Here is a 22,974-nt window from a genome sequence, read left to right on the forward strand (position 1 = left end):
CACCAGTAACATTCCCACTTGCTTTATATTTTTGCCTTAAAGCTTTGATTTAACCACATTCACAACAGCGGATAGGCAACACAAGGGGGAGGAGAGGAGAGACAAATGAGTGTACTACTGTTATTTGATAAAGTGATGGCAAAGCTTTATGTGCTCATCTCTCTCTTTCCCTCTCTTTGTCATTCCCAGCAGATCTACAGTCGTTGTACCGCTCCACTCAACCGCCTCATCTACCTGTTTGTTTACTTATTCCCTCAGTTCCTCACCCATCAGCATCCCTCCCCACAGTGTCTCTATCCCTCCATTTTGCCTAATCTTCTGTCCCTCATTCAATTCCCTCGTAGTCTCTCTCCCTCAATCTCTCCATTACTTCCTCATTTCCCTCTGTTTTTGTTTGCTTGTTGCAATGAAATAAGAGAGTGAGACAGTGAGTGAGTCAGAAGGTCATCTTTAACACCGACTACTGTTAGAGAATAGGGTTGGGTACCGAAACCCGGTTCCACTATGGTACCGGTTCCTACGCAAACAGTAGTATTCGGACAGGATTAGAACGCAAATTTTGGTTCCTCATTTCGGTTCCGACTGAAATATTTTCCCTCTGTCGCTCTGGACAGCGGCAGCCTCTTTTTTTTTTTCTTTTCTCCCTTTTCTGCCAAGTGGCACACGTGCCCGCGCTATTCCCCCGACATGCACTCTACAATCCCTGCTGATAGACGCCTTTTTGTACACACTCTGAAACTGACGTAAAAATATCCCACTTTCTCTGTAGTCTACCGTTAGCTAGCTACCGTAAATGTAGGCTACTTTTAAAATGGCATATTTTCCCTCTGGGCTCACCAAAACGGACGTGAAAGCATATTAACCATTCACTGACTGCACGTGATCGCTAGTAAACATATTACACTTGCTCTGCTAGTCTATCGTTCAAGACAAGACCCTGTAGCCTTGTGGTGGGGGAGGCGAGACAGCCTCCCCAAATTGTCTGCCCTTTCAAACTCCTACCTGTGTGTGTACAGACCTCTTGGACACCACCTGAGAGAGTTTTCTCCTGTGCAGGACATGTCATAAGTCAGGAGAGGTGTCCTAGCTTGCCAGAGAAGGCAAATATGGTCACTTTTCTGCAAAAGAACGGCTAAAGTTTGAAGCTGGTTGGCATACCAACTCAACATTTATTTTGTTGTTACTTGTTAATAGTGTAACTGTTATTTGTTAAATTATTGTAGCTGTGTGTTAGGTGACTTAGGTTTACTTATTACATATTTAAGTACTTTAAAACATTAATATATTGTTAAATTTAAATAATTTTCAATAAAAAAAAAACTCCATAAAAAGCCTTTCTTTTATGTCATTTTTCAGTTTTTCAAGAATCGGTTTAGGAATCGTTTAGGAATCGGAATCGTTTTAAAAGTACCGGTTCGGCATCGGAATCGTAAAAATCCAAACGGTACCCAACCCTATTAGAGAAGAGTGAAAAGAGAGAAAAGGCAGTTAGTTCATATCAGTGCAAGTTTTCAGGGCTTTTCCCTGCTTGAAATTAGGTATTTTGGGGGATATGATGACATCAAATTGCTAATTTGTGCAAACGTTTGGCCAAAGTAAACCAAGACCTTTAAATGACCTCCAAATACGTATTAAGTCAATGAAAAATAAAAATGCAATCCTTTACATAAGAGCCTATACACCAACCCCCAGTTACCATCTTTACTATATGAGGATATATTTGTAGTGGTTGACTGTTTGAATAAATGACTTAATACATCTTGCCAGGCTTTCGGAACTTTCAATATCTTTAATTTAGGTAATCACTTTTTACATATTTACACTTTTTCCTACCACTCCCCTAGAGTAGCTTTAATTGTGGATGGATCTTTTGAGAATAAGTTGTGATCAGGAAAGTATCAAGCTGTATCATGCAACAGAGTTGCCACTTTCATCACAGATGTTCCTTTTTAGCCTAACAGGAGCAAGGATTCCATTTTTCCAAAACCAAAATTCAAAAGACATATGCTGCACATTCTTCTGCTTAACAAGTAACCAAATTCTGGTGCTGGCGCCTGCTGCTTTTCTTTTTGTTTCACTGTGCCAAATCCAAAGATTAGCTGCTTATTAAGACTGAAATGTGTAGGCTTGTCTGTCACTTTTGAGTAAAGGAAAATCACCTGCAGGAAAACCCTGAATGCATTTGAACAATATTTATCAGAAAAACATTGACAAACCTTCCTTTATGCTGTACAGTATGTCCACTGTCAAAATTAAAATCAGCTGTTTGTTGGAGAGATTTCTGCAGAGTTCACTTTCTCTCCTGAAGTATTTACCACTTAGATGAATGGCAAGGAAGTCATATTATTAGATAGAGAAAATGTCTTAGTCGTCCATCAATCTCCATCTATCCATCAGTCTGGTTATCTACAGTACCTTTTTCTATCTATTCATCCATCCATCTAAATCCAAGGAGATTTAATGTGAGGTCTGGGCCTCTGGGCTCCGCTGGGAGACAAAGCAGCAGAAAACTGTGTTTACTCTTCTGGAGGCGGATAGGTTTAAGTGGCCAGTGAGGGTACACCAGCCTCCCTTATGTGACCGTTAAAGTCAATGGCCTCCCGCCATGGTGGTGGGGGGTGTGGGGGGGTGAAGAGACAGGGAGGTTGGACAGTAACATGAGAAACTGGTACTGATAACAAGGGGGCTCATGCACAAACCCCTATCAACCCTGGACCAAAGGAAGAAGAAGATACAAAGGAAAGTGTCAGTTGCAGGTTCACTCATTAAATGTAACAGGGTTAGTCAAATTGAGCGTAGACACACACACACACACACACGCGCACACACACACAAGATCAGTGAAAGAGAGAAGGGGAACTCCACCATCTTTCCACTATCTTACCCTGTGTCTTACTATCTGTTCACACACACACACACACACACACACACACACACACACACACACACACACACACACACACACACACACACACACACAAATGAAGTGAAGGCTGGCAGATGGTAGATTGGTAAAAGGCGGACGGCGTGGTGGTCCAGATGTTACTGAACCCACTGTGCAGAAGGCAAAGGGCTTTGATCTGCCTTACCACAGAGGAACTACTGTTGGAGAGGAGAGGATGCTAACTGCTGTGTTAAAGTGAAGAAAGAGAGTGAAGTGGAGTAAATATATGTGTTTTTGTGTGTGTCTAAATAAAAGAGAGAGTGCGTTAGTGTAATGGAGAGAGAGAAGAGGTGGATGATATTTTCCATGTGAGAGGTTTACGGGAAAATACCAGGGGGATAACTCACATGTATCACACACACATGCAGATACCCACAAAACATGCATACATAAACGGTGCATTCACGAATGCAGGCGCCTAAACACACACAGTCCAGACTCCTACACATGGCTCTATGGGTTTACTCACATGACATCCATGTGGGGAACAACAAAGACACATGCATACACACACAAATACGCACAAAACACACTGAGCCCAGGGGTAGCCTGCCGTAAACACCACCAGCCACACATGCTGGGTTGTGATCCAGGGAATTGCTTTAATAGACACAAAAACACACACACACACACACACACACACACACACACACACACACACACACACAACTGTTTTTCTCCCAATGTAATTTAAGAAAAGCTACATTCATTTATCAACTCAGACCAGTTCTCCTCTTCAGATATTTTCCCTGTACAAACATTACGGTCAAGCCTCCAAATTAGTTTTTTTTGTCAATGGCACTTAATAACAGTACCCTGCTAAATAAAGGTTAAATAATTCCAAAAATGCCAACTGAATCTCTGGGTGGGGAATGTAGAGTGGGCACATGCCAACACATTTAGGCATTTTCAGCATTTTGGCAGGCTGCTTTGCCAGCTCCAACACACAACTCAGCAGGTTAAAACTATTGTTTGGAGGTGAAATGTTTAAATTTCCCAGGTTCCAATCCCCAGGCTGAAGCCAGTCTATGCCCGCAAGCCTCCAGAGGTGAATGGGTTTAGTTGGAGTCTGATTCACCCGCTGGAACCAGAAAACCAGTTCAGTTCTGGCCAACGCTCAGTCACTGTGGTCAGAGAGTCAGCCTGCCAGCCAGGCAGGCAACCAGTCATTCAGTCCGCCTGCCAGTATTGACTTCTCTGACATTTCAGTGAGGTCAGCCAGCCAGTCAACAAGTCAGCTGGTCAGTCAATACAGTCAGTCAAAAATGTGGTCAAAGATTAACCACTCAAGCAGTCATTCTGGTATTTGGTTGGATAATGGCCATTAGTACAAGTAGAACGTTCACAAAGAGTGCCAGATGTCAGTCAGCAAACAACTCAGCCTGTCTTTTATGTGATTAATAAAGCTCCCGGTGACCCAGCCACACACTGTGGTGACGAGAGGGTAGAGAATGTTCTTCTTATTTTGATTCAACCACCCATTGACCCTTTACTCATCCATATAGTCAGTCAGGGAAATGGCTGCTCTGCCAGGCAGTCGTCAAGCAAGCCACCCAGGCAAGTGGGCTCTGCAGTCGGTTAGCGAGCCTGAAATGTGGTAAGCAACAGCCTCACTGACCCAGTCAAGTGGTGAAGAAGCAAAAAGAATGTGTGTTTGGATGATGGCAAAGAATACATGGTGATCCTACCTCCATTAACATTTTCTTTATGTCAAGAAACAAGTCAATCAGCCAGGGGTGCAACCAGTCAGCCAACTGGCAAGCATTTCTATCAATCATGACTCTGCCAGTCAATGACTCAATCAACCAGGCATGGTTCAATCAGAGCAGTTGTCTCCATTAACTGTGGTGAAAGATGTACCCAGTGACTCGATGAACTCATCCAGAAATGTATTATTATGTTTCTTTATTTGCCATTATGGTTCGCCTCCAGCCTCAGTGGGAAGTTTATCAAGCCCCTTCCCCAGGAAGGAGATCAAAAGCCATTTCTCACTAAAACATGTTATTAGTTTTGTCATTTGAGGACCTACCAGATACAGTACAGGCGCAAGGGTCCAATTTGGCTCCTTAGCCCATACTTTAAGAAATACAGTTCTCATATTTACTCGCCGATGCAGCCAAAAGCAACCAAATCAGCATGTGGTCAAAAAATACACCCACTGAACCCTCATAGCAATGTGGTGATGAGTTAATGTGGCTTCTGGTTGTAGTCCTGACTGTCCATCAACAGGTCAGTAAGTCATCCATCCTGGATTCATCCATCTCTGGTTAGTAAGCCATCAGCTAATCTCTGGCTGCCACTCACATCATCAAGGAATCCAGATTGTACTTATAAAGTCATCAAGTCGGTAAGTATCCCATAAGTCAGTTAGCTATTTAGTAAGACATCTAGGAAAGCAGTCAGCAGCTCAGCCAGATCTGTGTTCATAATAACTTCGTATTTAATATATAGTGCACTACGTCTACTTTCAGTCATTTTATTTTAGTGTTTGAATTCTGAGAGTGAAATTTCAGCCAAGCTTTGCGTGTAGGTCCACAGTTATGCTGCAAAGTAAACACACTTCCAATAAAGGCTGTAGACAGGAGTTTGCCTTTTTGGTTTTTACTCGATGCAATTGTGAAACAGCGAGAACAGTATTGGACAACAAAATCAATGATAGTGATTTCAGATCAGAAAACGACTAGATTCCATGAACGAGAGTTTGACCAAAGGTATTGTAAAAATGTAGGACAAACTAAACCAATATAAACCTATAATGTTTCAGATTCTAGAGATGCATTTGTTTTAAATAGCTTTTTGAGTTTAACTCTCTCATAAAGTGTCTGAGGTACAGTAAGTATGTACAGTATTCTGCAAGTTGGAGTTGTGGCTGAGGTTCCTTCAGCCACACAGTAAATCCTAATTCATATACTAAAAAGTCTTCCATTCGTCATATCCATCTGTCCCATCACATATCTATTCAGTCTGCAGGTCATCCATGAAGGCTGCAAATTTCCAGAGCAACAGGTTCAACACATAACCAAGCCTATTAGTCCTTCACTCATCCATCTAACTGACAACTTGTATCAAAAGCCACAATACAATAGACTACCAACTAACATTAGCAGTGTGTGTGGAAGCCATTAGTTCAAGCGCACACACTGACCCTGTACACAATGAGACTGATGATGCTGCTCTTAGTCATTGTATCATCTGATGAAGTGTTGTTTTGGAAAGAGCAGATGAATCTTGGGGGAATTTCCAAATGTTGTTGTGGACGTACTGATAAATACAAACAGACGCACTTAGATGAGATGTGTGTACAATACACACTCATGAAACTACACACACACACACACACACACACACACCGCCACACACACACGCGCACACGCACGCACACGCACACACACACACACACACGCACACACACACACACACACACACACACACACACACACACACACACAGTGACTTACTAATGTACTGGTGGACAAGGCTGCAGCTGGGCCAGGCTGTTCAAGTCTCTAAGGGGCTTTTCAGACATCTAACCACTACCCTTTTCCCCTCACTGTTTTCCTTGTGTTTTTACTTTGTATGCACTCCTGTCATGACCTGGCCATTTCTCTTTATCAGACTCATTAAGGAAGGAGACCACCAACCTTCCAGATTGGCAGGCGACCGCTCTACCACTGAGCCACAACCGCCCCCAAACGCCAAATTTATTACTGACAGGAAAAGAATCTTTCCACAAACTGACAGAATTTGAATTTCCAAGGAAACAAATAAATATCAGAGAGACTATGAAGGAATATACCTTCTTGTATGTCTTTTAAACATTCATGCACACATACATTGTATTAGATTGTGAATTTGAGCTGTTTTCTTTCTCCACTAGAGTCCAAACTGCAGTGTAAAGCAGGCTGTTTTTCGCTGAAAAATGACTAATAATCAGGAAGGACAATGTTTAGATTAGAACTTAGTTATAAAAAGTAACAGAATGTCTTCTCCAAATGCAAAAAACTGATTATGAAGATAAGATATTTTTCTATTCTAAAACCACATTAACACGCTAATGAGCATGTGGCTTCTTGTGTCCCATGATTTTAATGAACATTGTTAACAATTACCAGTTAAGAAAAAGCAGTTTTAGGCAAACGTAAAAACATTATTAAACTCACAATATGACAAGAGCCTTGTTGGAGAAAAATTACCTGCAGTAGCTTAACATATATATTTTAAAAATATATTTTGCAATACGTGACATTTAGACTCTCTACCATCTTCACTATCCAGCTATTTGTCTTTCTCTCCATCTCTCTATCTATCTTACTGTCCTCAAGCTCTATTCAATCCATATCTGTGTGTGTGCGTGTGTGTGTGTGTGTGTGTGTGTGTGTGTGTGTGTGTGTGTGTGTGTGTGTGTGTGTGTGTGTGTGTAGATGTATTTGTATATATCAACAGAAACTGTTTAATGAATAACAACCCATGGTTTTACATACTGTATGATGTTCCATAGGAATTCTGTCTATTCAAATGATGTTGGCCGGCACTTCCTCTCTGTACCTGCACCTGAATGCAAAGCTTGACATATGCGCTTCGCCTCTCTTAAAAAGGCCCATTCCAACTCAATCAGTTCTACTGGGCAAGATCCAGGGCGATTATAATTTGTATCTAGTCTGAACCTGCCAAGTCCACAGCTCTTACAAAGTCCAGAAATTAAAAAACAAATCTCGAAAAATTACTGAATGTTTTTTCAGCAGTACTCAGTTTTAACTGACATCACTGTAATGTTTTAATGTGTTCAGTATTTGGCAGCTGTCAGATTGTCATAACACATGCAGGCTAATGGTCTAAATTTACTTTGGAGCCGGTCAGCTCCTGTCTTTCAGTTGTGTTAAGTGGAGTGGCTATATTTTTTCTATGCTTGCATTGCTAAAACCCAAAATGTCTGTGGGCGGCATCTTCAAAAATATCTGGCCAAATTGCTGGGATGTAATTTAAACCACTGACTAGACCCCATGTTGGATTGAATTTGTGTCTTTTCTTTTGGTTTTCATCTTGCTCATTTTGTGAATATTTGGACAAATGTGAAGGTTATTAATGAGAGAATAAAACCAAGCCAAGCCAAGCAGTAATTTAACAGAAACAGATATCTCTTCTCATACTAAAAAAAGGCCTTGTTGCCTTATCAAGTATCTACAGTATCTACATCTTCTCTCAGTGTTCATAGCATCAAGCTTGTTGACTGAAGGTTTTACATAGCATCCATGCTTGCCTGACCCAAGTTTTGCATATGATCACAGCTGCCAGAAACCTGACCTACAGATTTTCCACCACTGGGGACCACCATGCCATTGTCCTACAATCTCAACTGAGCTAAAACTTTACATGTCATGAGTACCATGGATTCTTGAATTTGTCAACAAATCCATCAATACCTGAAATATTACAAGTCTTTAAAACATACATGTATGTATGCCAACCAAGCAGTTGAGCCGTCCAAAGTACAATTTAACAACAACAAAAATCTGCTAAATCAATCTTTTTGTCCATTATATAAACCACTTTGGAAAGGAGTCTCTCCATGTGATACTCCCCACGGCCGCAGCTTTACATGCCTTTCAGAAAGCCAACATGTTCAGCCAAACCACAAACAACGGGTTCACATTCACAGACTCGGCCACCAGTCCAAGGGGGAAAGAATTAAGCAATAAATAAAATAACCACTATCTAATTTCTTTCATTTTGTGAAAAGGCACAGATCTTCTCATGTGTATGTGTAATTATTTCCCTCTACGGCTCGGCATTCTCATTGGGGACCGAGGCTGTCGCGTTGCTGCCAAAGCCCTATTCACTGTCTGTACATAGCCAGTGTTACGCAATGGCTAATTACTTCCACTCAGCCCCGACACAACTATGGAGAGGGAGAGAGAGAGAGAGAGAGAGAGAGAGAGAGAGAGAGAGAGAGAGAAATGAAAAAGAGGGGGAAGTCAGTGATAAAATAAAATAGACAAAGGGGAGGAGGGACGGTCAGAGAGGGGGACAAGCAAGAGGAAAGTCAGAGGGAGAAATTATAAAGGAGATGAGGGGCAGTGGGTGGAGAGAGATATAGACAAACATGAGTGAAAAAAGAGACAGAGGAGGAGGAGAATGAGGAATAGAAAGTAAAGGACAGGGAGACAGAGAGGAATGGAGAGCTAAAGATTATTTATCTTCCTCATCTTCCTCCATTGCCTGAGTCTCTCCTGCAGTGATTTGGTAAGAAGAGGCCCAGAAGAAACAACATCAAACCAAAATGACCTCTTCACCATCCGCCACAACAGTTTTACCAAAAATAATGCCACAGCCGCCAAATTGGTCCAAAGAAAGAGAGAAAAATGTGGCAGAGGAGTGTTGTCAAAGCCAGACAGGGCCCGCAACCCTTTTCCTCTCCAACAATTTTTGGAGATGATGTCATTATTCATTAAAAAAAAAAAAAAAATTAGAAAAAGAAAAATGTGTCTGCGCCTCTGGCTAAACTAGAGCAAAAGTAAGAGGGGAAGGTGGGAGTGGAAGGAGGGAAGCCAGGAAAAAAGAGAGATGTAGAGATGAAGACATAGACAAGAGAGGAAAAAAAAAGAAACCGGAGAGGTGGATCGGGACATAAATAGCTAAAAGGAACATGACATAAATGGAGAGAGGGAGACGGCAGGAGAGGGAAACTACCTCAATTTACTCTTATTTTTTGGTTAGCAAAATCTCTTTAATATAAAGCAACATTTAGAGTAAAAGCAGCGTCCTCTTCACCTAGCAGTCAAAGAAGCACCATGTCACCTTAAAGGAAAAATAACATTGATTAATAAACTGTAGAGGTGCTGGTATGCAGATTTTATTACCATTTGACAGAGCAGGGTTACAGACTGCTACAATTTTTTCGTAAAGGTCAAATATCACTTGGTTGCATTCATGCAAGTGCATGATGAACATCATCATTGGTGCCCCGCCGGCACCCACCTACGCACAAGGAGCCATGCACATGCACGTATGTAATGCATAGAACTTTACGAAACAATCAATTCAGCGGTTACCGTGTTCCAAAAATGAAGCAGCCAAGCTGATTATTTTAAAAAGCATAATCAGGAGAGAGAGGAGGCTGGTGGGGAGGGAGAGACAACGAGACGTTCCGACTCAGACGCCACTGATAATGAAAGCGCAGGCATGAGAGCCCGACTGAGCCGGTGAAGAAGATTGGTACCACTTTCAAACACAATGGCTGACGCAGTACCCGTGCGGGTCAACGCGGTTTAAGCTTTATCTTTATCCTTAGAAAAGGAAATTTATTGTGCAGCAGGACGTCTAAAACACATACACAGAAAAAGAAAGCAGCACCACCAAATGCCAACAACATTGTAAATACAACACAGGACACACATCAACACATCAATGGAGACCCTCCTTCCCCCAAAACCAATGACAGTATCTAATTGGACAGTACACAGGCAAATCTGTCATAATGAACATGGACAGGAATAAATAATTAAATAAATAATCACATACTGTATAAAAAAATTCAAGAGATGTCAATCATGTGAATTCAGGTTCCTAATAGCCACAGGAATAAAAGAATTCCTGGCACGTCTAGTTCTTAACATAGGTAGCCTAAAATGTGGTTAGCCTTACCCCTGACCCGTTTATCATATATATGTTGCAGCTGTGGTAGCCAGTACCCCAACCACCTTAGGCGCTACTTTTACCAGCTTTGTTAGCTTACGCTTGCTGACCACTGAAAGACCACAGTACCACACCACAAAATGTCAAGACTGATTCAATAAAACAAAGTTATCAGAGTCCTGCACACGCTGAATGATTTCATCTTCCCCAAAAAGAAGTCTCTGTTGGGCCTTTTTTTTTTTAACAGTAAGAAATATAAAACCTGCAGGGACTGATGTACCACTGTACCACAAAAAGGGTGCAACCGAATCATGTGCTGGTGCGACCAACCAAAATAGTTAGTAGCACCAGTGTTACCAGTGGAAAGGTTAGTCTGGAGCCCTGCAGAGCCAGGCTAGCTGTTTCCCCATTTCCAGTCTTTGTGCTGAGCTATCTAACCGGCTGCTGGCTGTAGCCTTATATTAAACACACACATGAGCTGTATCAATCTTCGCCATAAATGTTTTGCACCGATGTTTTGCTATGGGGAGAGCAAGTCCAACCATGTCCATCCACTGCCCACCACATTTTATGCCATATGACTACACTGAAAGTCTTGCCACAATTCTTTTGTTCTCAGCTCGACGATGTATACTTTTACAGCGGATATCTGAACATCCTTTTATAACACAATGGATCAGATCTACTGTGGAATAATTAAGCCCCTTGCTGAAAGGACAAGCCGATTCAGGATCAGAACGGCTTTTTTGAGCACTTTTGTATTTGTTACCCCCCTGTCTGTTGCAAAAGTCCAATCAATTTCAACTTTGACCTTTTTTGCCGGAAACATTTCAACACATTTTACAAAAGAAAATGTTTTCAACCAGGCAGTTTTGTGATATTTTTTTTAACTGAATCATGAGAGCTTTGTGTATGTATTCTCCTTCCTTGTTAAGCTCATTGATTGCTTATAGAGAGTTTTTTAACCTAATTCTGAATTCTGAAAAGCCATCACTTCCTGTGTGGGAATAATGTTTCCTACCACTAATTCTGCCTGACCACAGGGGCTCGGAAGGGTAAAACCAAGGAAGTCGCTGGTGATTTCAGCCCAAACATATCAAAAGGACAGAGTGAGGGAAGGAAAAGAAGGAAAGAGCGAGAAGTAGTGGCTTCAAGATGACAGACGACAGGAAAAAGATGGACAAATCACTGTCAAAGACTAACAGAGACCATCAGCTCAGTCACACTTACCCCTCACTCCTCTATCTCCCCATCTATCCATCATCACTCCATTTCAGCATCACTGTATATATCACTTCATCAACCTATCGCATGTAAGATAATATAATAGACCCCATTCATCCATCTATCCTTATCTATCTCTGCCATTGCACTCTCTCCCAATCTGCCCATCTATCTCTGCCTTCTGCTCTCTTTAATCTGTTAGCTCCATACTGTTTGTGTGTGCGTGTGTCACATATGTGTGTCTGCTGAGAGGTTACGCTATTACACAATGTAAACATTAAGGGCGACAAATTTATCCTTTCAAATCTGAGAATCATAAGGATGATCCAGATTTCTTTCGTATTTTCATCTCTATTATTTAGAACCTTTGTCTTCTGCCCTCATTAAGACTCTAAGGAAGTCATTTATTTGTTGAACTGCACATTTTTAGTTTTTCTATTATGGAAACTTGATTCCTCTTTAGTAAAACTGCTTTTGCAAGCCTTTTCACTTGATAGTCAAAGACGCATTTCATGTTCTCTTGTTTCCTCATTACGTATGCCATTTCATTTGGCAACACTAGATTTGATTTACGTTTTGTTTGTTGTATTTTGAAGTGTTTACTTTATGTTATTGGATCTGATTGGCGTCTCTTTTCTTTTTCAATTGCCCAGTCAGAGTTGCTATTAAGCATGGCAAAACAGTTTTCAGTTTTTACAACTCAATCACCAACCAAACACGTTTTTTTTGCTGCTGTTATGACCCTTGAAATATAATATAAGATTTTTTTTAAAATCTTATTTAAAATGGACTGACTGAATGAACTTATGTAATGGATTTTTAACTTGCTGCAACACAGTGACTCTTTTTCACTTTAGTCCTTGAATGGATTGGGGAAAAGGTCGACAAAATGCATGAAATAGTGGAACAAAGGCCTTAAACTTTCACTCTAACAAATTAAAGAGGTGGAAAACATTTACCGCAGTATTACTCAGCCTTTCAATTTCAACGAGTTGTGTTTAGCAGCTGACTGTTTAATATGCAACCAAATATGTCACTTTGCGATGGCATTTTAGTTAAAGAAGTTTTTACTTTTTCGTTTACTTGTCTTTTTTTGTTGAGAGTAAGCTTCCTCCGCATCTGGTTTTCTTCAAGCAGGTAAAAAAAAATTTCATGGATACAGAACATTTGACCAAATTTCCCATGACTGGATAATTGTCTGTGTATGTGCGTGCGTGCGTGCATGCATGTATGCATGTGTGCGTGCGTGCGTGCGTGTGTGTGTGTGGCCCCCCAGTATGACATGTCTATCCAACAGGCATTACCAGGCAGTCTGAGCATTTTCATTAGTTCCTAGAACGCCAAACAAACCACATGGGTATGTGAAGCAGCTGCAGTAGTACTAGAGGGCCACAACAACCTACTTGGGTGAGAGAGAGTGGGGGAGAGAGAAAGAGCGTGCCCAGACTAATCTACAGTATGAGTGAATATAAGTGGGTCGAAGTGCATGCCTGCACACATCTGCCTACCAGCTTACTTCTGTGTTTCCTTGTGTTTTTCTGTGTGTGTGTGTGTGTGTGTGTGTGTGTGTGTGTGTGTGTGTGTGTGTGTGTGTGTGTGTGTGTGTGTCTGTACAAATCACTTAGAGAGTAGAAAGCCGACGATCTGTTTGTATCCTTGTAAATTTCTGCATGTAGGTGCATGTATTCCATTCACTAATATATAATGCCAATAGGTGTAATTACAGGCAATTTAATTGTGTAAAGGGTTCCCACACTATCAAATCAATGCCAAATCTTTTCTAAACATTTACAAAATGTTGATTGATGTACGACAGCTGCGTATCAAAAAAAATTCATTTGTTGGATAATCTCAGCAAAAACTATTCCTTCTGGTATCTTAGCACACTCATTTTGTCACATTGAATGTAAAGTTACATTTTCAAGGTTGCATCAACTCGAATCTCAAATTTCACAAGTTTCCAGAAGTTAACTGACCATTTGGCAATTTTCCAAAACAAGTATTAGTCATGGTAAACAAAAGTTCAAATCTCATAACCCTTCCATGATCTTTGTGACCGTGGGAACTCTGCCAGTGTGTTTAGATGGTGACATCATGTCTCTGCTGCCAGAGGCTGGCTAGTAGTGAATCACTATTAAAACAGATCACAACACTTTATTTGCTATCCTCGTTTACTTGATGGCGGTTTCTGTCCTACCTGACCACGGGCTCTGGTATGGCCTCCAGGCTGGCAGGGACCTGCACTCCCTTCTCCCACTCTTGTCTCCAAGGGTCCGAGAGCACGTAAAAGTCGTCAGGGCCGAGCTGGGCCGAGTCCGGCAGCTTCATTGCCGTGATGAAGTCGGTACGAAATACCTGCACAGAGAGAAAAACAGAAGAGAGGAAGATAGAAAAGTTTGGTTAAATGGTCAAAAACAGTGAAGATGTATACACTCGTTTAGGGGTGTGCACAGGGCAAAATTCTGCATCTGAGTGTCTTTAGAAGGTGAGATTGAGGTGAAGAGGATCCTCACATATCCGCACAGTCTGTAGGCTCAGACTGCTCATGATAAAGTCATTACTAATAAAAAAATAAATAAAAAACTGTCATGCCCATGCATCATTCCATACATCAGCTTAAACATAGATCTACTGTGGCCTCAAAATGATGCATGTTTTGCATTTCTGCCTCGACTGCTGCCTGACACTAAACGTTGGCAGGTGAAGAGTATGAAGAACAGATGCGGAACAACGTTGAGTAGCATTTGTCTAGCAAAGCCTTAATCCCTCATTTTGCAGTATTGACTTGATCCATATCTTTGGCTTGCTTAAGTCATTGCCTCTGTAGTCTTTTTAATCCCCCCCTGGATGTTTGAGTGGTTTTCTGCTGCAGTTTTTCTGACCGTTTTGTAAATTTACTTTTGGGTGCAAAGTAACATAAGTTTTTTTTTTTTTTTTCTTCCTCATTGCCTTGCTTTAGCTGATGCTGAGAGGGAAGAAAGGCTCATTTCAGTACAAAAGTGTTTCTTCGTTCAGTAGATGGTCTCATTTCCCTCACTTACATCTTGTCATTACATTTCTTCCTCACGTCTTACATCGGAGGTACTAAGATGCAAGGAAGATGCAAGTGAGGAGACATTTAAGACAATAGAGAATAACCTACTGACAAAGAACGCATAGAGATGAGAAGGAAGAGGAAGGAGGAAGAAGAGAGGAAAGGACTGATAAGCTCAAGTGCTGTGGTCACGGTAACCATTAACCAAATTGTTGATATTAACCTGGAGACCTTCACAGGTTAACGCTAACTAACATAAATGATTAAAAGAATGTGCATGTAGGAGGATTGTATTAAAAGAAACAAGGTGCGCTTGTGTGTGATGCAGTGTTTTAAAGACCTGAGGGAGTGTGTGTATTCAAGCAGACACAATCATTTTCACACATAATGTGAAGAGACACACCTAACAGACGTGTCTCACATACACACACACGCACACACACGCACAAAAACACACTCTGTCTGCTCCAACAGGGAACTGAAGCAATGATATTATCAGTCATATAGTCAAGGACATCAGCCAAGAACACACACACATAAACACACAAACCTACACTGAAAAAAACAAGAGCGACACACACAAACACACACACACACAAATCAACCGTATGACTTCACTCTACATTTTATCATTACTTTCTAAGCCTCCTTATCCCTGCTTTATTAGCTCTTCTCCTCTATCCGACTCCCTTGCTCCCTCCTCCGTCCCTCCATTAACCTCTCCATCTTCTCTCCCTCCCTCCCTCCCTCCATCCATCCCTCCCTCTCTCTTTCTTCTCTCACTGAGTCCCCAAATGTGGATGTTTTACCTACTTTATTTTGAGTTAAGAGACACAAAATAGCAAAAGTGTCAAAAAGAGATTTGTGAGAAGACAAACATGACAGGGAAATAGAAGAGGGAGAGCTGGAAGGGGGGGTGGAGTGAACTAAAATGAGCTGTTAGAGGAAAAGAAGTAAATAAAATATTATGAAGAAAAATCTACAAATAAAAGCGCAAGAGAGAGACTGACCGAGACAGAAAGAAAGTTTCTTGATTGATTTTCCATGACATAGTTCATATCAGTATGTAAGTATTGGACAAACAAAAAATTGTGACTTAATGATGGCACAGCATGATGGCTGTTTCATCCTGAGGGGGACATGAATGTGTGGACCACATTTCATAACAATGCATCAGTAGTTGTTGACACATTTCATTTGGAGCCAACTTAAAAACCCCAAATGTCAACCTTTTACTTCAAAGTTTGCGTTCTGTTTGCTTAAGAGTTGGAAAGAAACACAGCTGCTCTGCAACATAGAGAAAAAGAGACAGAATCAGAGAGATAAAGAGAATGTGTTAAGAGAAGGCAAGCAGTAATATGCTGTATATTTGTCTTGACTCGCAGAGGAGCTAACTTTCAAACCAGACTGCTTGAAGGAGAGGAGAGGAGAGGAGAGGAGAATGATGTTTAACTAAGTGAAGAGGGAGGACAAAATCGGGAGAAAGGAGAGAGAGAAGACAAATCACCAAGAATGAGAGAAAGGAGAGTGATATTCATTTCAGAAAGAGAGATGAAAGACAAGGACAAACGAAGATGAAACTGGTGCGTGTGTGTGTGTGTGTGTGTGTGTGTGTGTTTAACTCTGCGTGTATTTATTTATGTACAACAAAGTATGAATGTCCATGTGCGTTTTCCTTTGCAACTGTGTGTGGTTTTTGTGTGTTATGTGTGTGAATGTGTGTGTCCATAAAAAGCAGCATCCTTGCTTCTGCTGCTTGGCTTCCTCCACTGTCTGCCAGCCAGCACAAATAAATAATGCAAATGAATAAGGGGCTCTGTGTGTGTGTGTGTGTGTGTGTGTGTGTGTGTGTGTGTGTGTGTGTGTGTGTGTGTGTGTGTGTGTGTGTGTGTGTGTGTGTGTGTGTGTGTGTGTGTGTGTGTGTGTTTAACTGTGCGTGTATTTATTTATGTACAACAGTGTGATTGTCCATGTGCGTTTTCCTCTACAACTGTGTGTGGTTTTTATGTGTGTGAATATGTGTGTCTGAGTGTTTAAAATGTGTGTGTGAGCCAAGGCCATGATGGATCTTGCCTTCCCCTTCAGCAATACAAGAGGAGGACAGACAGAGACAGAGGGAGATCCACTCCTCCTTAATCTTTCTCCCTTTTTTTTTTTTTTCTTTCTGTCTCTTTCACCCCTTCCACTACCATTCACTTGCTTTTTCTCCATAACCCCCACCAGTGAGGAGAAGAGAGGGAGACAGGGGAAAATAGGAGAGTGGGAAAAAATAAAAGCAGAGAAAAGAAAAAGAGAGAAAAAATGAAGAAAGGAGAGGAAAAGGGAGAAGTAGAGAGAAGAACTAGGGAGAAGAAGGGAAGAAAATATAGAAAAGAAGATAAGAGCAGAAAAGAGGAGAGAAGATAATAGATGAGAGGAAAAGGGAGAAGGGAGGAAAAAAGGAGGAAAGGGCTGAAAGGTAGGAAGCAGGGAGGTAGAAGGGAGACAAGAAGAAATAAAAGGAGACGAGAGGCCAAGGGAAAGGAAAAGAGGAGAGGAGAGAAGAAAGGAGGAGAAGAAGAAGAAGGAAAGACAACAAGAATAAAAGGGAGGAGAGAAGGAGAAGGGATAGCAAAAAAGAGGTGATACGAAGTGAGGAGAGGGTATAAAAAAGGAAGAGAAGGAAAGAGATAAAAAAAGAGAAGAGATTAGGAGACGACGAGGTAAAGAAAAAAAGATGAAAAGGGAGAAAAAAGGAAAATAGTAATAGAGATAACAGGATGAGTAGAGAGGTGAGCAAAGGCAAAAGGAGAAAAGGAGGAGAGGATCTGAGAGGATCTCCGTATATCAGTTTTATTGCTGTGTGTTTGTACAGGAATGACTGCAGCTAATTAATGTGTAGGAAACACTATTACAAGCTCCTGCAGTTTTATGTTCTGCCTGGTCTCTCTCTCTCTCTCTCTCTCTCTCTCTCTCTCTCTCTCTCTCTCTCTCTCTCTCACCTCCATCCTGCTCTTCTTCTCATCCACCGCCCGCCCTCGCCCTCTTTTTACTCTTTTTGTGACAGACAATTGGGCGTCACCCAGCTTCAGCGATGGATGACAGGCAGACAGATGGAAAAGGAGCATTGTAAAAAGATGAGACATTCAGGTATACAGGGGGAGCGTCAGACAGGTAGAGGGGCAAACGAGCATTCGCCGATTCCAGGTAAATACGCAAAATATGAAATACAAATGAGGTGCATTTCCCTCAGCTTTCACAGTCAAAAAATGAAGAATCCTTCAAACGCTGATTCGATTCGAGTCATCTGTTTGTCTTCTACAGAGTCAGTTAATGTCAGTTATATTTCATGCAAAGACAAAAACAAAGAAATGCATTATGCTGTGTTATAACAGATCAACTAACGAAGACTTATGTATGTTTGGGACAGCACAAATGTCTTTTGTGGCTGGTTTTGGTGGACAGAGACTGTTGTGCAATAAGCCTGGAGCAGCCATCAAAACTCTGTCAACAATTACTCAAAAAGTACATTGCTTTTTCCATTCATCACACAATTTATTTATTTGCTGGAAAGATTTTCCGCATCGATCAACTTTAATAACTTTGTTCTGAGGAACTTGTCATGAATGTTGCCATTTCCACTCAGCTTTCCAAATTTGAGATAAATCATGATCAATTCCTGCAGAAGGGGGGAATAATACAGTAGATTTCCAACAGATGAGACATAAAAATCCCCTTTAGCGTGCAATTAAATCATATTTCATCACCATCATCCTTTGCATTTAGCTGCTTGTGGCAATTTTAGTGCATTGCTCATCAGGTATTTACACCTTTTTATTCTGCTGCAACAAGATGAAAACACCTCATTATTTGCTACAAATGCTGTAGTGAGGTTCTCTTAATTTACTCGTTCTACAATGATCTGCACACCAGAATCACCTGCTGCTCTTTTCTGTGCAGTTTCTGTATGTCTGAAAAAGCTGGATCATTCAGTTTGGGAATCCTAAAACTCAAATGATTAACTTTGTCTCCAAACCCATGATTCAGCAACAATCACATTTATTATCTGTCTAGAGCCTGCGCTGCCTCATTTCCCAAAATGTGACAGGCTGTCATGATGCAAACATCACACTCATTTGCATTTCAATAACTTAAGTAAAAAAATAATTTAAAAAAAAAGGTTCCGTCATCAGTTTGGTTTGCATCACAAGCCATGCAATCATGCAGTGCGGAGTGATCGATGACTTCTCACTGAGCTGAACAGATGAGATTCAGCTGCTCAGATAAAGTCCCATAGAAACTCTAGTTCAACATTACTTTGGGAGCAGGGAAACACACACACACACACACACACACACACACACACACACACACACACACACACAGAACATGATGAAAGAAACACAAGTAGTCTCTCTCACACAGTCAAACACAGACATAGCTTTACACATACTCAAATATACACACACACACTTTTTCCTCTGGTCAGTCAGTCAGTCAGTCAGTCAGTCAGTCAGTCAGTAGGTCAGTATGCTATGTTGAGTTATGGGCTGTATGCATGCAGAGCTCTCATTAAGTCCAATCTAGATCTGGACTGATGACATGAGCAGGGGCTGTGGTTTTGTTTTTTTGTGTGTGTGTGTGTGTGTGTGTGTGTGTGTGTGTGTGTGTGTGTGTGTGTGTGTGTGTGTGTGTGTGTGTGTGTGTGTGTGTGTGTGTTTATGTACAACAAAGTATGAATGCCCATGTGTGTTTTCCTTTGCAACTGTGTGTGGTTTTGATGGGGGTTTTTATCTCCTAGTGCATTCATGGGAGAGCAATGTGTTCAAGAATTCCTGTCTATCACCTCTACTACTATTAATAATAAAACTATGACTATAGTATTACTATAAGTTTTAATAAGATGTATGACAACTACTGCTAATGCTCCTACTAATAGTGCTGCTGTTCCAACCATTAGAAACAGTTATTTACTTCTATCAAAACTAATACTGATCCTACTCAGGTTCCAAATATGTATATTGTCAAGCTCTATAAATAAAATCTGCCACTACTACTGTTGTAGTAATGTTATAGTATAATAATAAAATGAACAGTAACATATTAATAATAATAATAATAATATGTTATTATTAAACTATGCTTATTGAGACTTTAAGGACAGGGAAATTTAAGAGCTTAACGTGATTTCTACTGTTCCCAACACTGTTGCCAGTGTTTTAATGTAACAAAGCACAAATACTTCGCTATTGTACTTAAACGGTAACTACCGTTTTCTTGAACCTGGGCCCCATTTCCCCATAAATTTGTGTCTAATAGACTGATGTGACCAAAAATCTTTGAATTTGGTCCAGTATTGAATGAGATCGCAATGACGGGCCGGCGCAAACGGAGCTTCAATGTAACCTAATGGGGCAATTGTAGAGCCTTGCTTTTTGTGCAATAAAAGTGATTTTTTTTGCTACTGACAGGCTCAGAATGTTACTAAAAGTGTCTGATAACATTATGGATCTCAGGATGTGAGTTTTTGTCCGAAGACAGCGGTGTGGAGAATGAAATGCGAGACGAGAAAAAGGCAGGTAATATTCAGGTAATCTGTTGTTACGGAGTAGGCTACAGAAATGATAGGCTCCTGTTATCTAAAAGATTTTCACTGTAATTGGTCAATATTTAAATGATTTCGACAATGTGGATGAGGTGGCTCTTAACCATTAGGTTACATTGAAGCTCGGTTTGCGCCGGCCCGTCATTGCGATCTCGCTCAATACTGGACCAAATTCAAAGATTTTTGGTCACATCAGTCTATTAGACAAATATGCATGGGGAAATGGGGCCCAGCTTCAAGAAAACAGTAGTTAGTAGAATTTTCACGTATCGGTACTTTACTTCGTTATTTATATTTCCGGAAACGTTTACTTTTACTCCACTACATTTCCTAAATAAAATGTAGACTTTTACTCCACTACATTTCCCCTAAGCATCTTAGTTACTCGTTACTACAAAATCAAATCAGAAGTAATTTGTTGGAAAACTGGAAAAAAGCCGGTTTGGCGAATCATTGCTCCTAAATTGCCAAGATAATGCACCCTCCATTCCAGTTGGTGACCTAATGCCTGTTTGTTGCCAAGTGGCAAAAAGAAAAACATAGGCCAAAACTAAAGAAGAAGAGGAGGAAGCATAATGACTGATAGTGTCATGGGAGCACCTGTTGCAGACTCTGCCGCCATGGTAACAGATGATGACCACCCCGACCGCAGTGGTGATGAAGATACCGTTACACACCTTTGGCCATAAAGTTTATAATCAAAGTTTTTTTTTAACTTTTACTTCTAATAATTAAGTACATTTAATATCAGAAGATTACTTTTGATACTTAAGTACAGTATATATCAGATACTTTAAGACTTTTACTCTTTACTCTTCTACTCTACTTTAACTTCTACCAAAGTCATTTCCTGGTAAGATACTTGTACTTTTACTCAAGTATTGCTTTCAAGTACTTTATCAAAGACTGACTGTTGCTAATTCTATCACTTTTCCTTGTACTAGTAGAAGTACTTCTGCTACCACTTATAGTGTTTTACTGCCACAAGAAGTACTACTACTACTCATCCCGCCACAAATACTAAGTGACTGTTCGGTATTTATGGAATGGACCACCGGAGGAAATTAGGGGAGGGTCATGTCTTTTTATTCTTTGTTGAGGGGAGGGTCACCCAAATCAATCAAATCAATCAGCGTTGGTTTTGAGGCGGGTTTAGGTGTGACGCAACGAGAAGCGACTATTAGTCTAAACAACATGGCAGCTTCCACGGATGAGATGAGCGTAGCTATCGCGCAAGTTTTATCCAAATTAGAAAGTATTCCTTCATTGAAAGAAGAGCAAAAAAACGGCACTGGAGGCTTTTCTCGGAGGAAAATATGTTTTTGCTCTTCTCCTGACTGGTTTCGGCAAGAGTTTGATCTGATTCGTTGATTTGGCCCGTCAAACACCAACATAGGTGGTGATAGACAGATGGTTTATCCAATCAGCTAACCAGTATTTTCGCCCCTTCCCAAAAGTTCCCAGATGGATATGCCGAGCAAATGCGAAGCAATCCATCTGGCGGAGTCAGGTTAGCATTAGTGAGCCATAAAGACAAACAAACTGGACAGGCTATTCAAACCTGGACTCTTCCACAAACAATCTTCACCTGCTTCTGTAAACTATAGCTTCTGCGAGCTTTGAATCTGCTTGTTTGTCTGCTGTATCAGGCCGCTTGCCTCTCTGTCTTATTTTTGGGAATGAGTCTAATCTCTGACCATCTGCAGAGCGGCGATAGATTAGCAGTCGGCTTCAACATGAGCCGAACACAACAGAAACCATAGATGATGAAATCTGACATTTCAAACCAGGAAACACACACTTATAGATGTTCACATCGACACCAAAGCAGAAACACACATTCATGTAAACAGACACAAACACACATAGATGTAGAGTATTGACACAACTAAACACACATATACAGGGAAAGAAACGCACACATAAACCGAGACATACACACAAATACATTTAACAAAACAAAAAAAAAAAACGCTTTGAAAGTGCAGATAAACACACACTGACACACATACATTGCACACACTGACACAGGTGCACACCAAGGCCAGCGTCCACACACACACACACACACACACACACACACACACACACACACACACACACACACACACACACACACACACACACACACACACACACACACACACACACACACACACACAATAGGCCTTGTTATTATGGTGCTGAGCCAGTTTTCTTGAAGCACAGTGACAAAGTGCTTTAAGTGCTTTTAAAGGCCAGTTGATATCCCACACTACCGTTAGACTCACTGGTTATCTTAAAAAACAATCAGTATTGTTCATGTGTGACTTTCAAAGGGATGAGAGCACTGATAGAAAGAGGAAAGAGAGGCTGCTCGGTTGTTCACTTTTCATCCTGCTGTTATTATTAGACTGCTAAACTCTGGAGGGCCTTCTCTACTGAGATTATGGGTGCAATAGTGGTGCGATAGTTATCAGCACCCAATAAGGTGCAAAGGACCCATAAGGGCAGCACGAGTCCAGCTCAACATACCGAATGTACAATGAAGTAGCGGCATTTTTCATAACTAACATA

General features: G+C 40.9%; 1 protein-coding gene across 3 annotated transcripts in view; it reads right to left on the reverse strand.

The window, feature by feature from the left end:
* The window catches only part of jade2 (jade family PHD finger 2), a 178,385-nt gene that overhangs the window by 110,275 nt on the left and 45,136 nt on the right, over positions 1-22,974 (reverse strand). For all 3 annotated transcript variants that reach the window (XM_039778483.1, XM_039778481.1, XM_039778482.1), the window contains exon 3: positions 13,998-14,155. In XM_039778483.1, the coding sequence (XP_039634417.1) occupies positions 13,998-14,155 (158 nt within the window). The remainder of the gene's footprint in view (positions 1-13,997; positions 14,156-22,974) is intronic.

Source organism: Perca fluviatilis, chromosome 16 (assembly GCF_010015445.1).
Source record: "Perca fluviatilis chromosome 16, GENO_Pfluv_1.0, whole genome shotgun sequence".
Classification (NCBI taxonomy): Eukaryota; Metazoa; Chordata; class Actinopteri; order Perciformes; family Percidae; genus Perca; species Perca fluviatilis.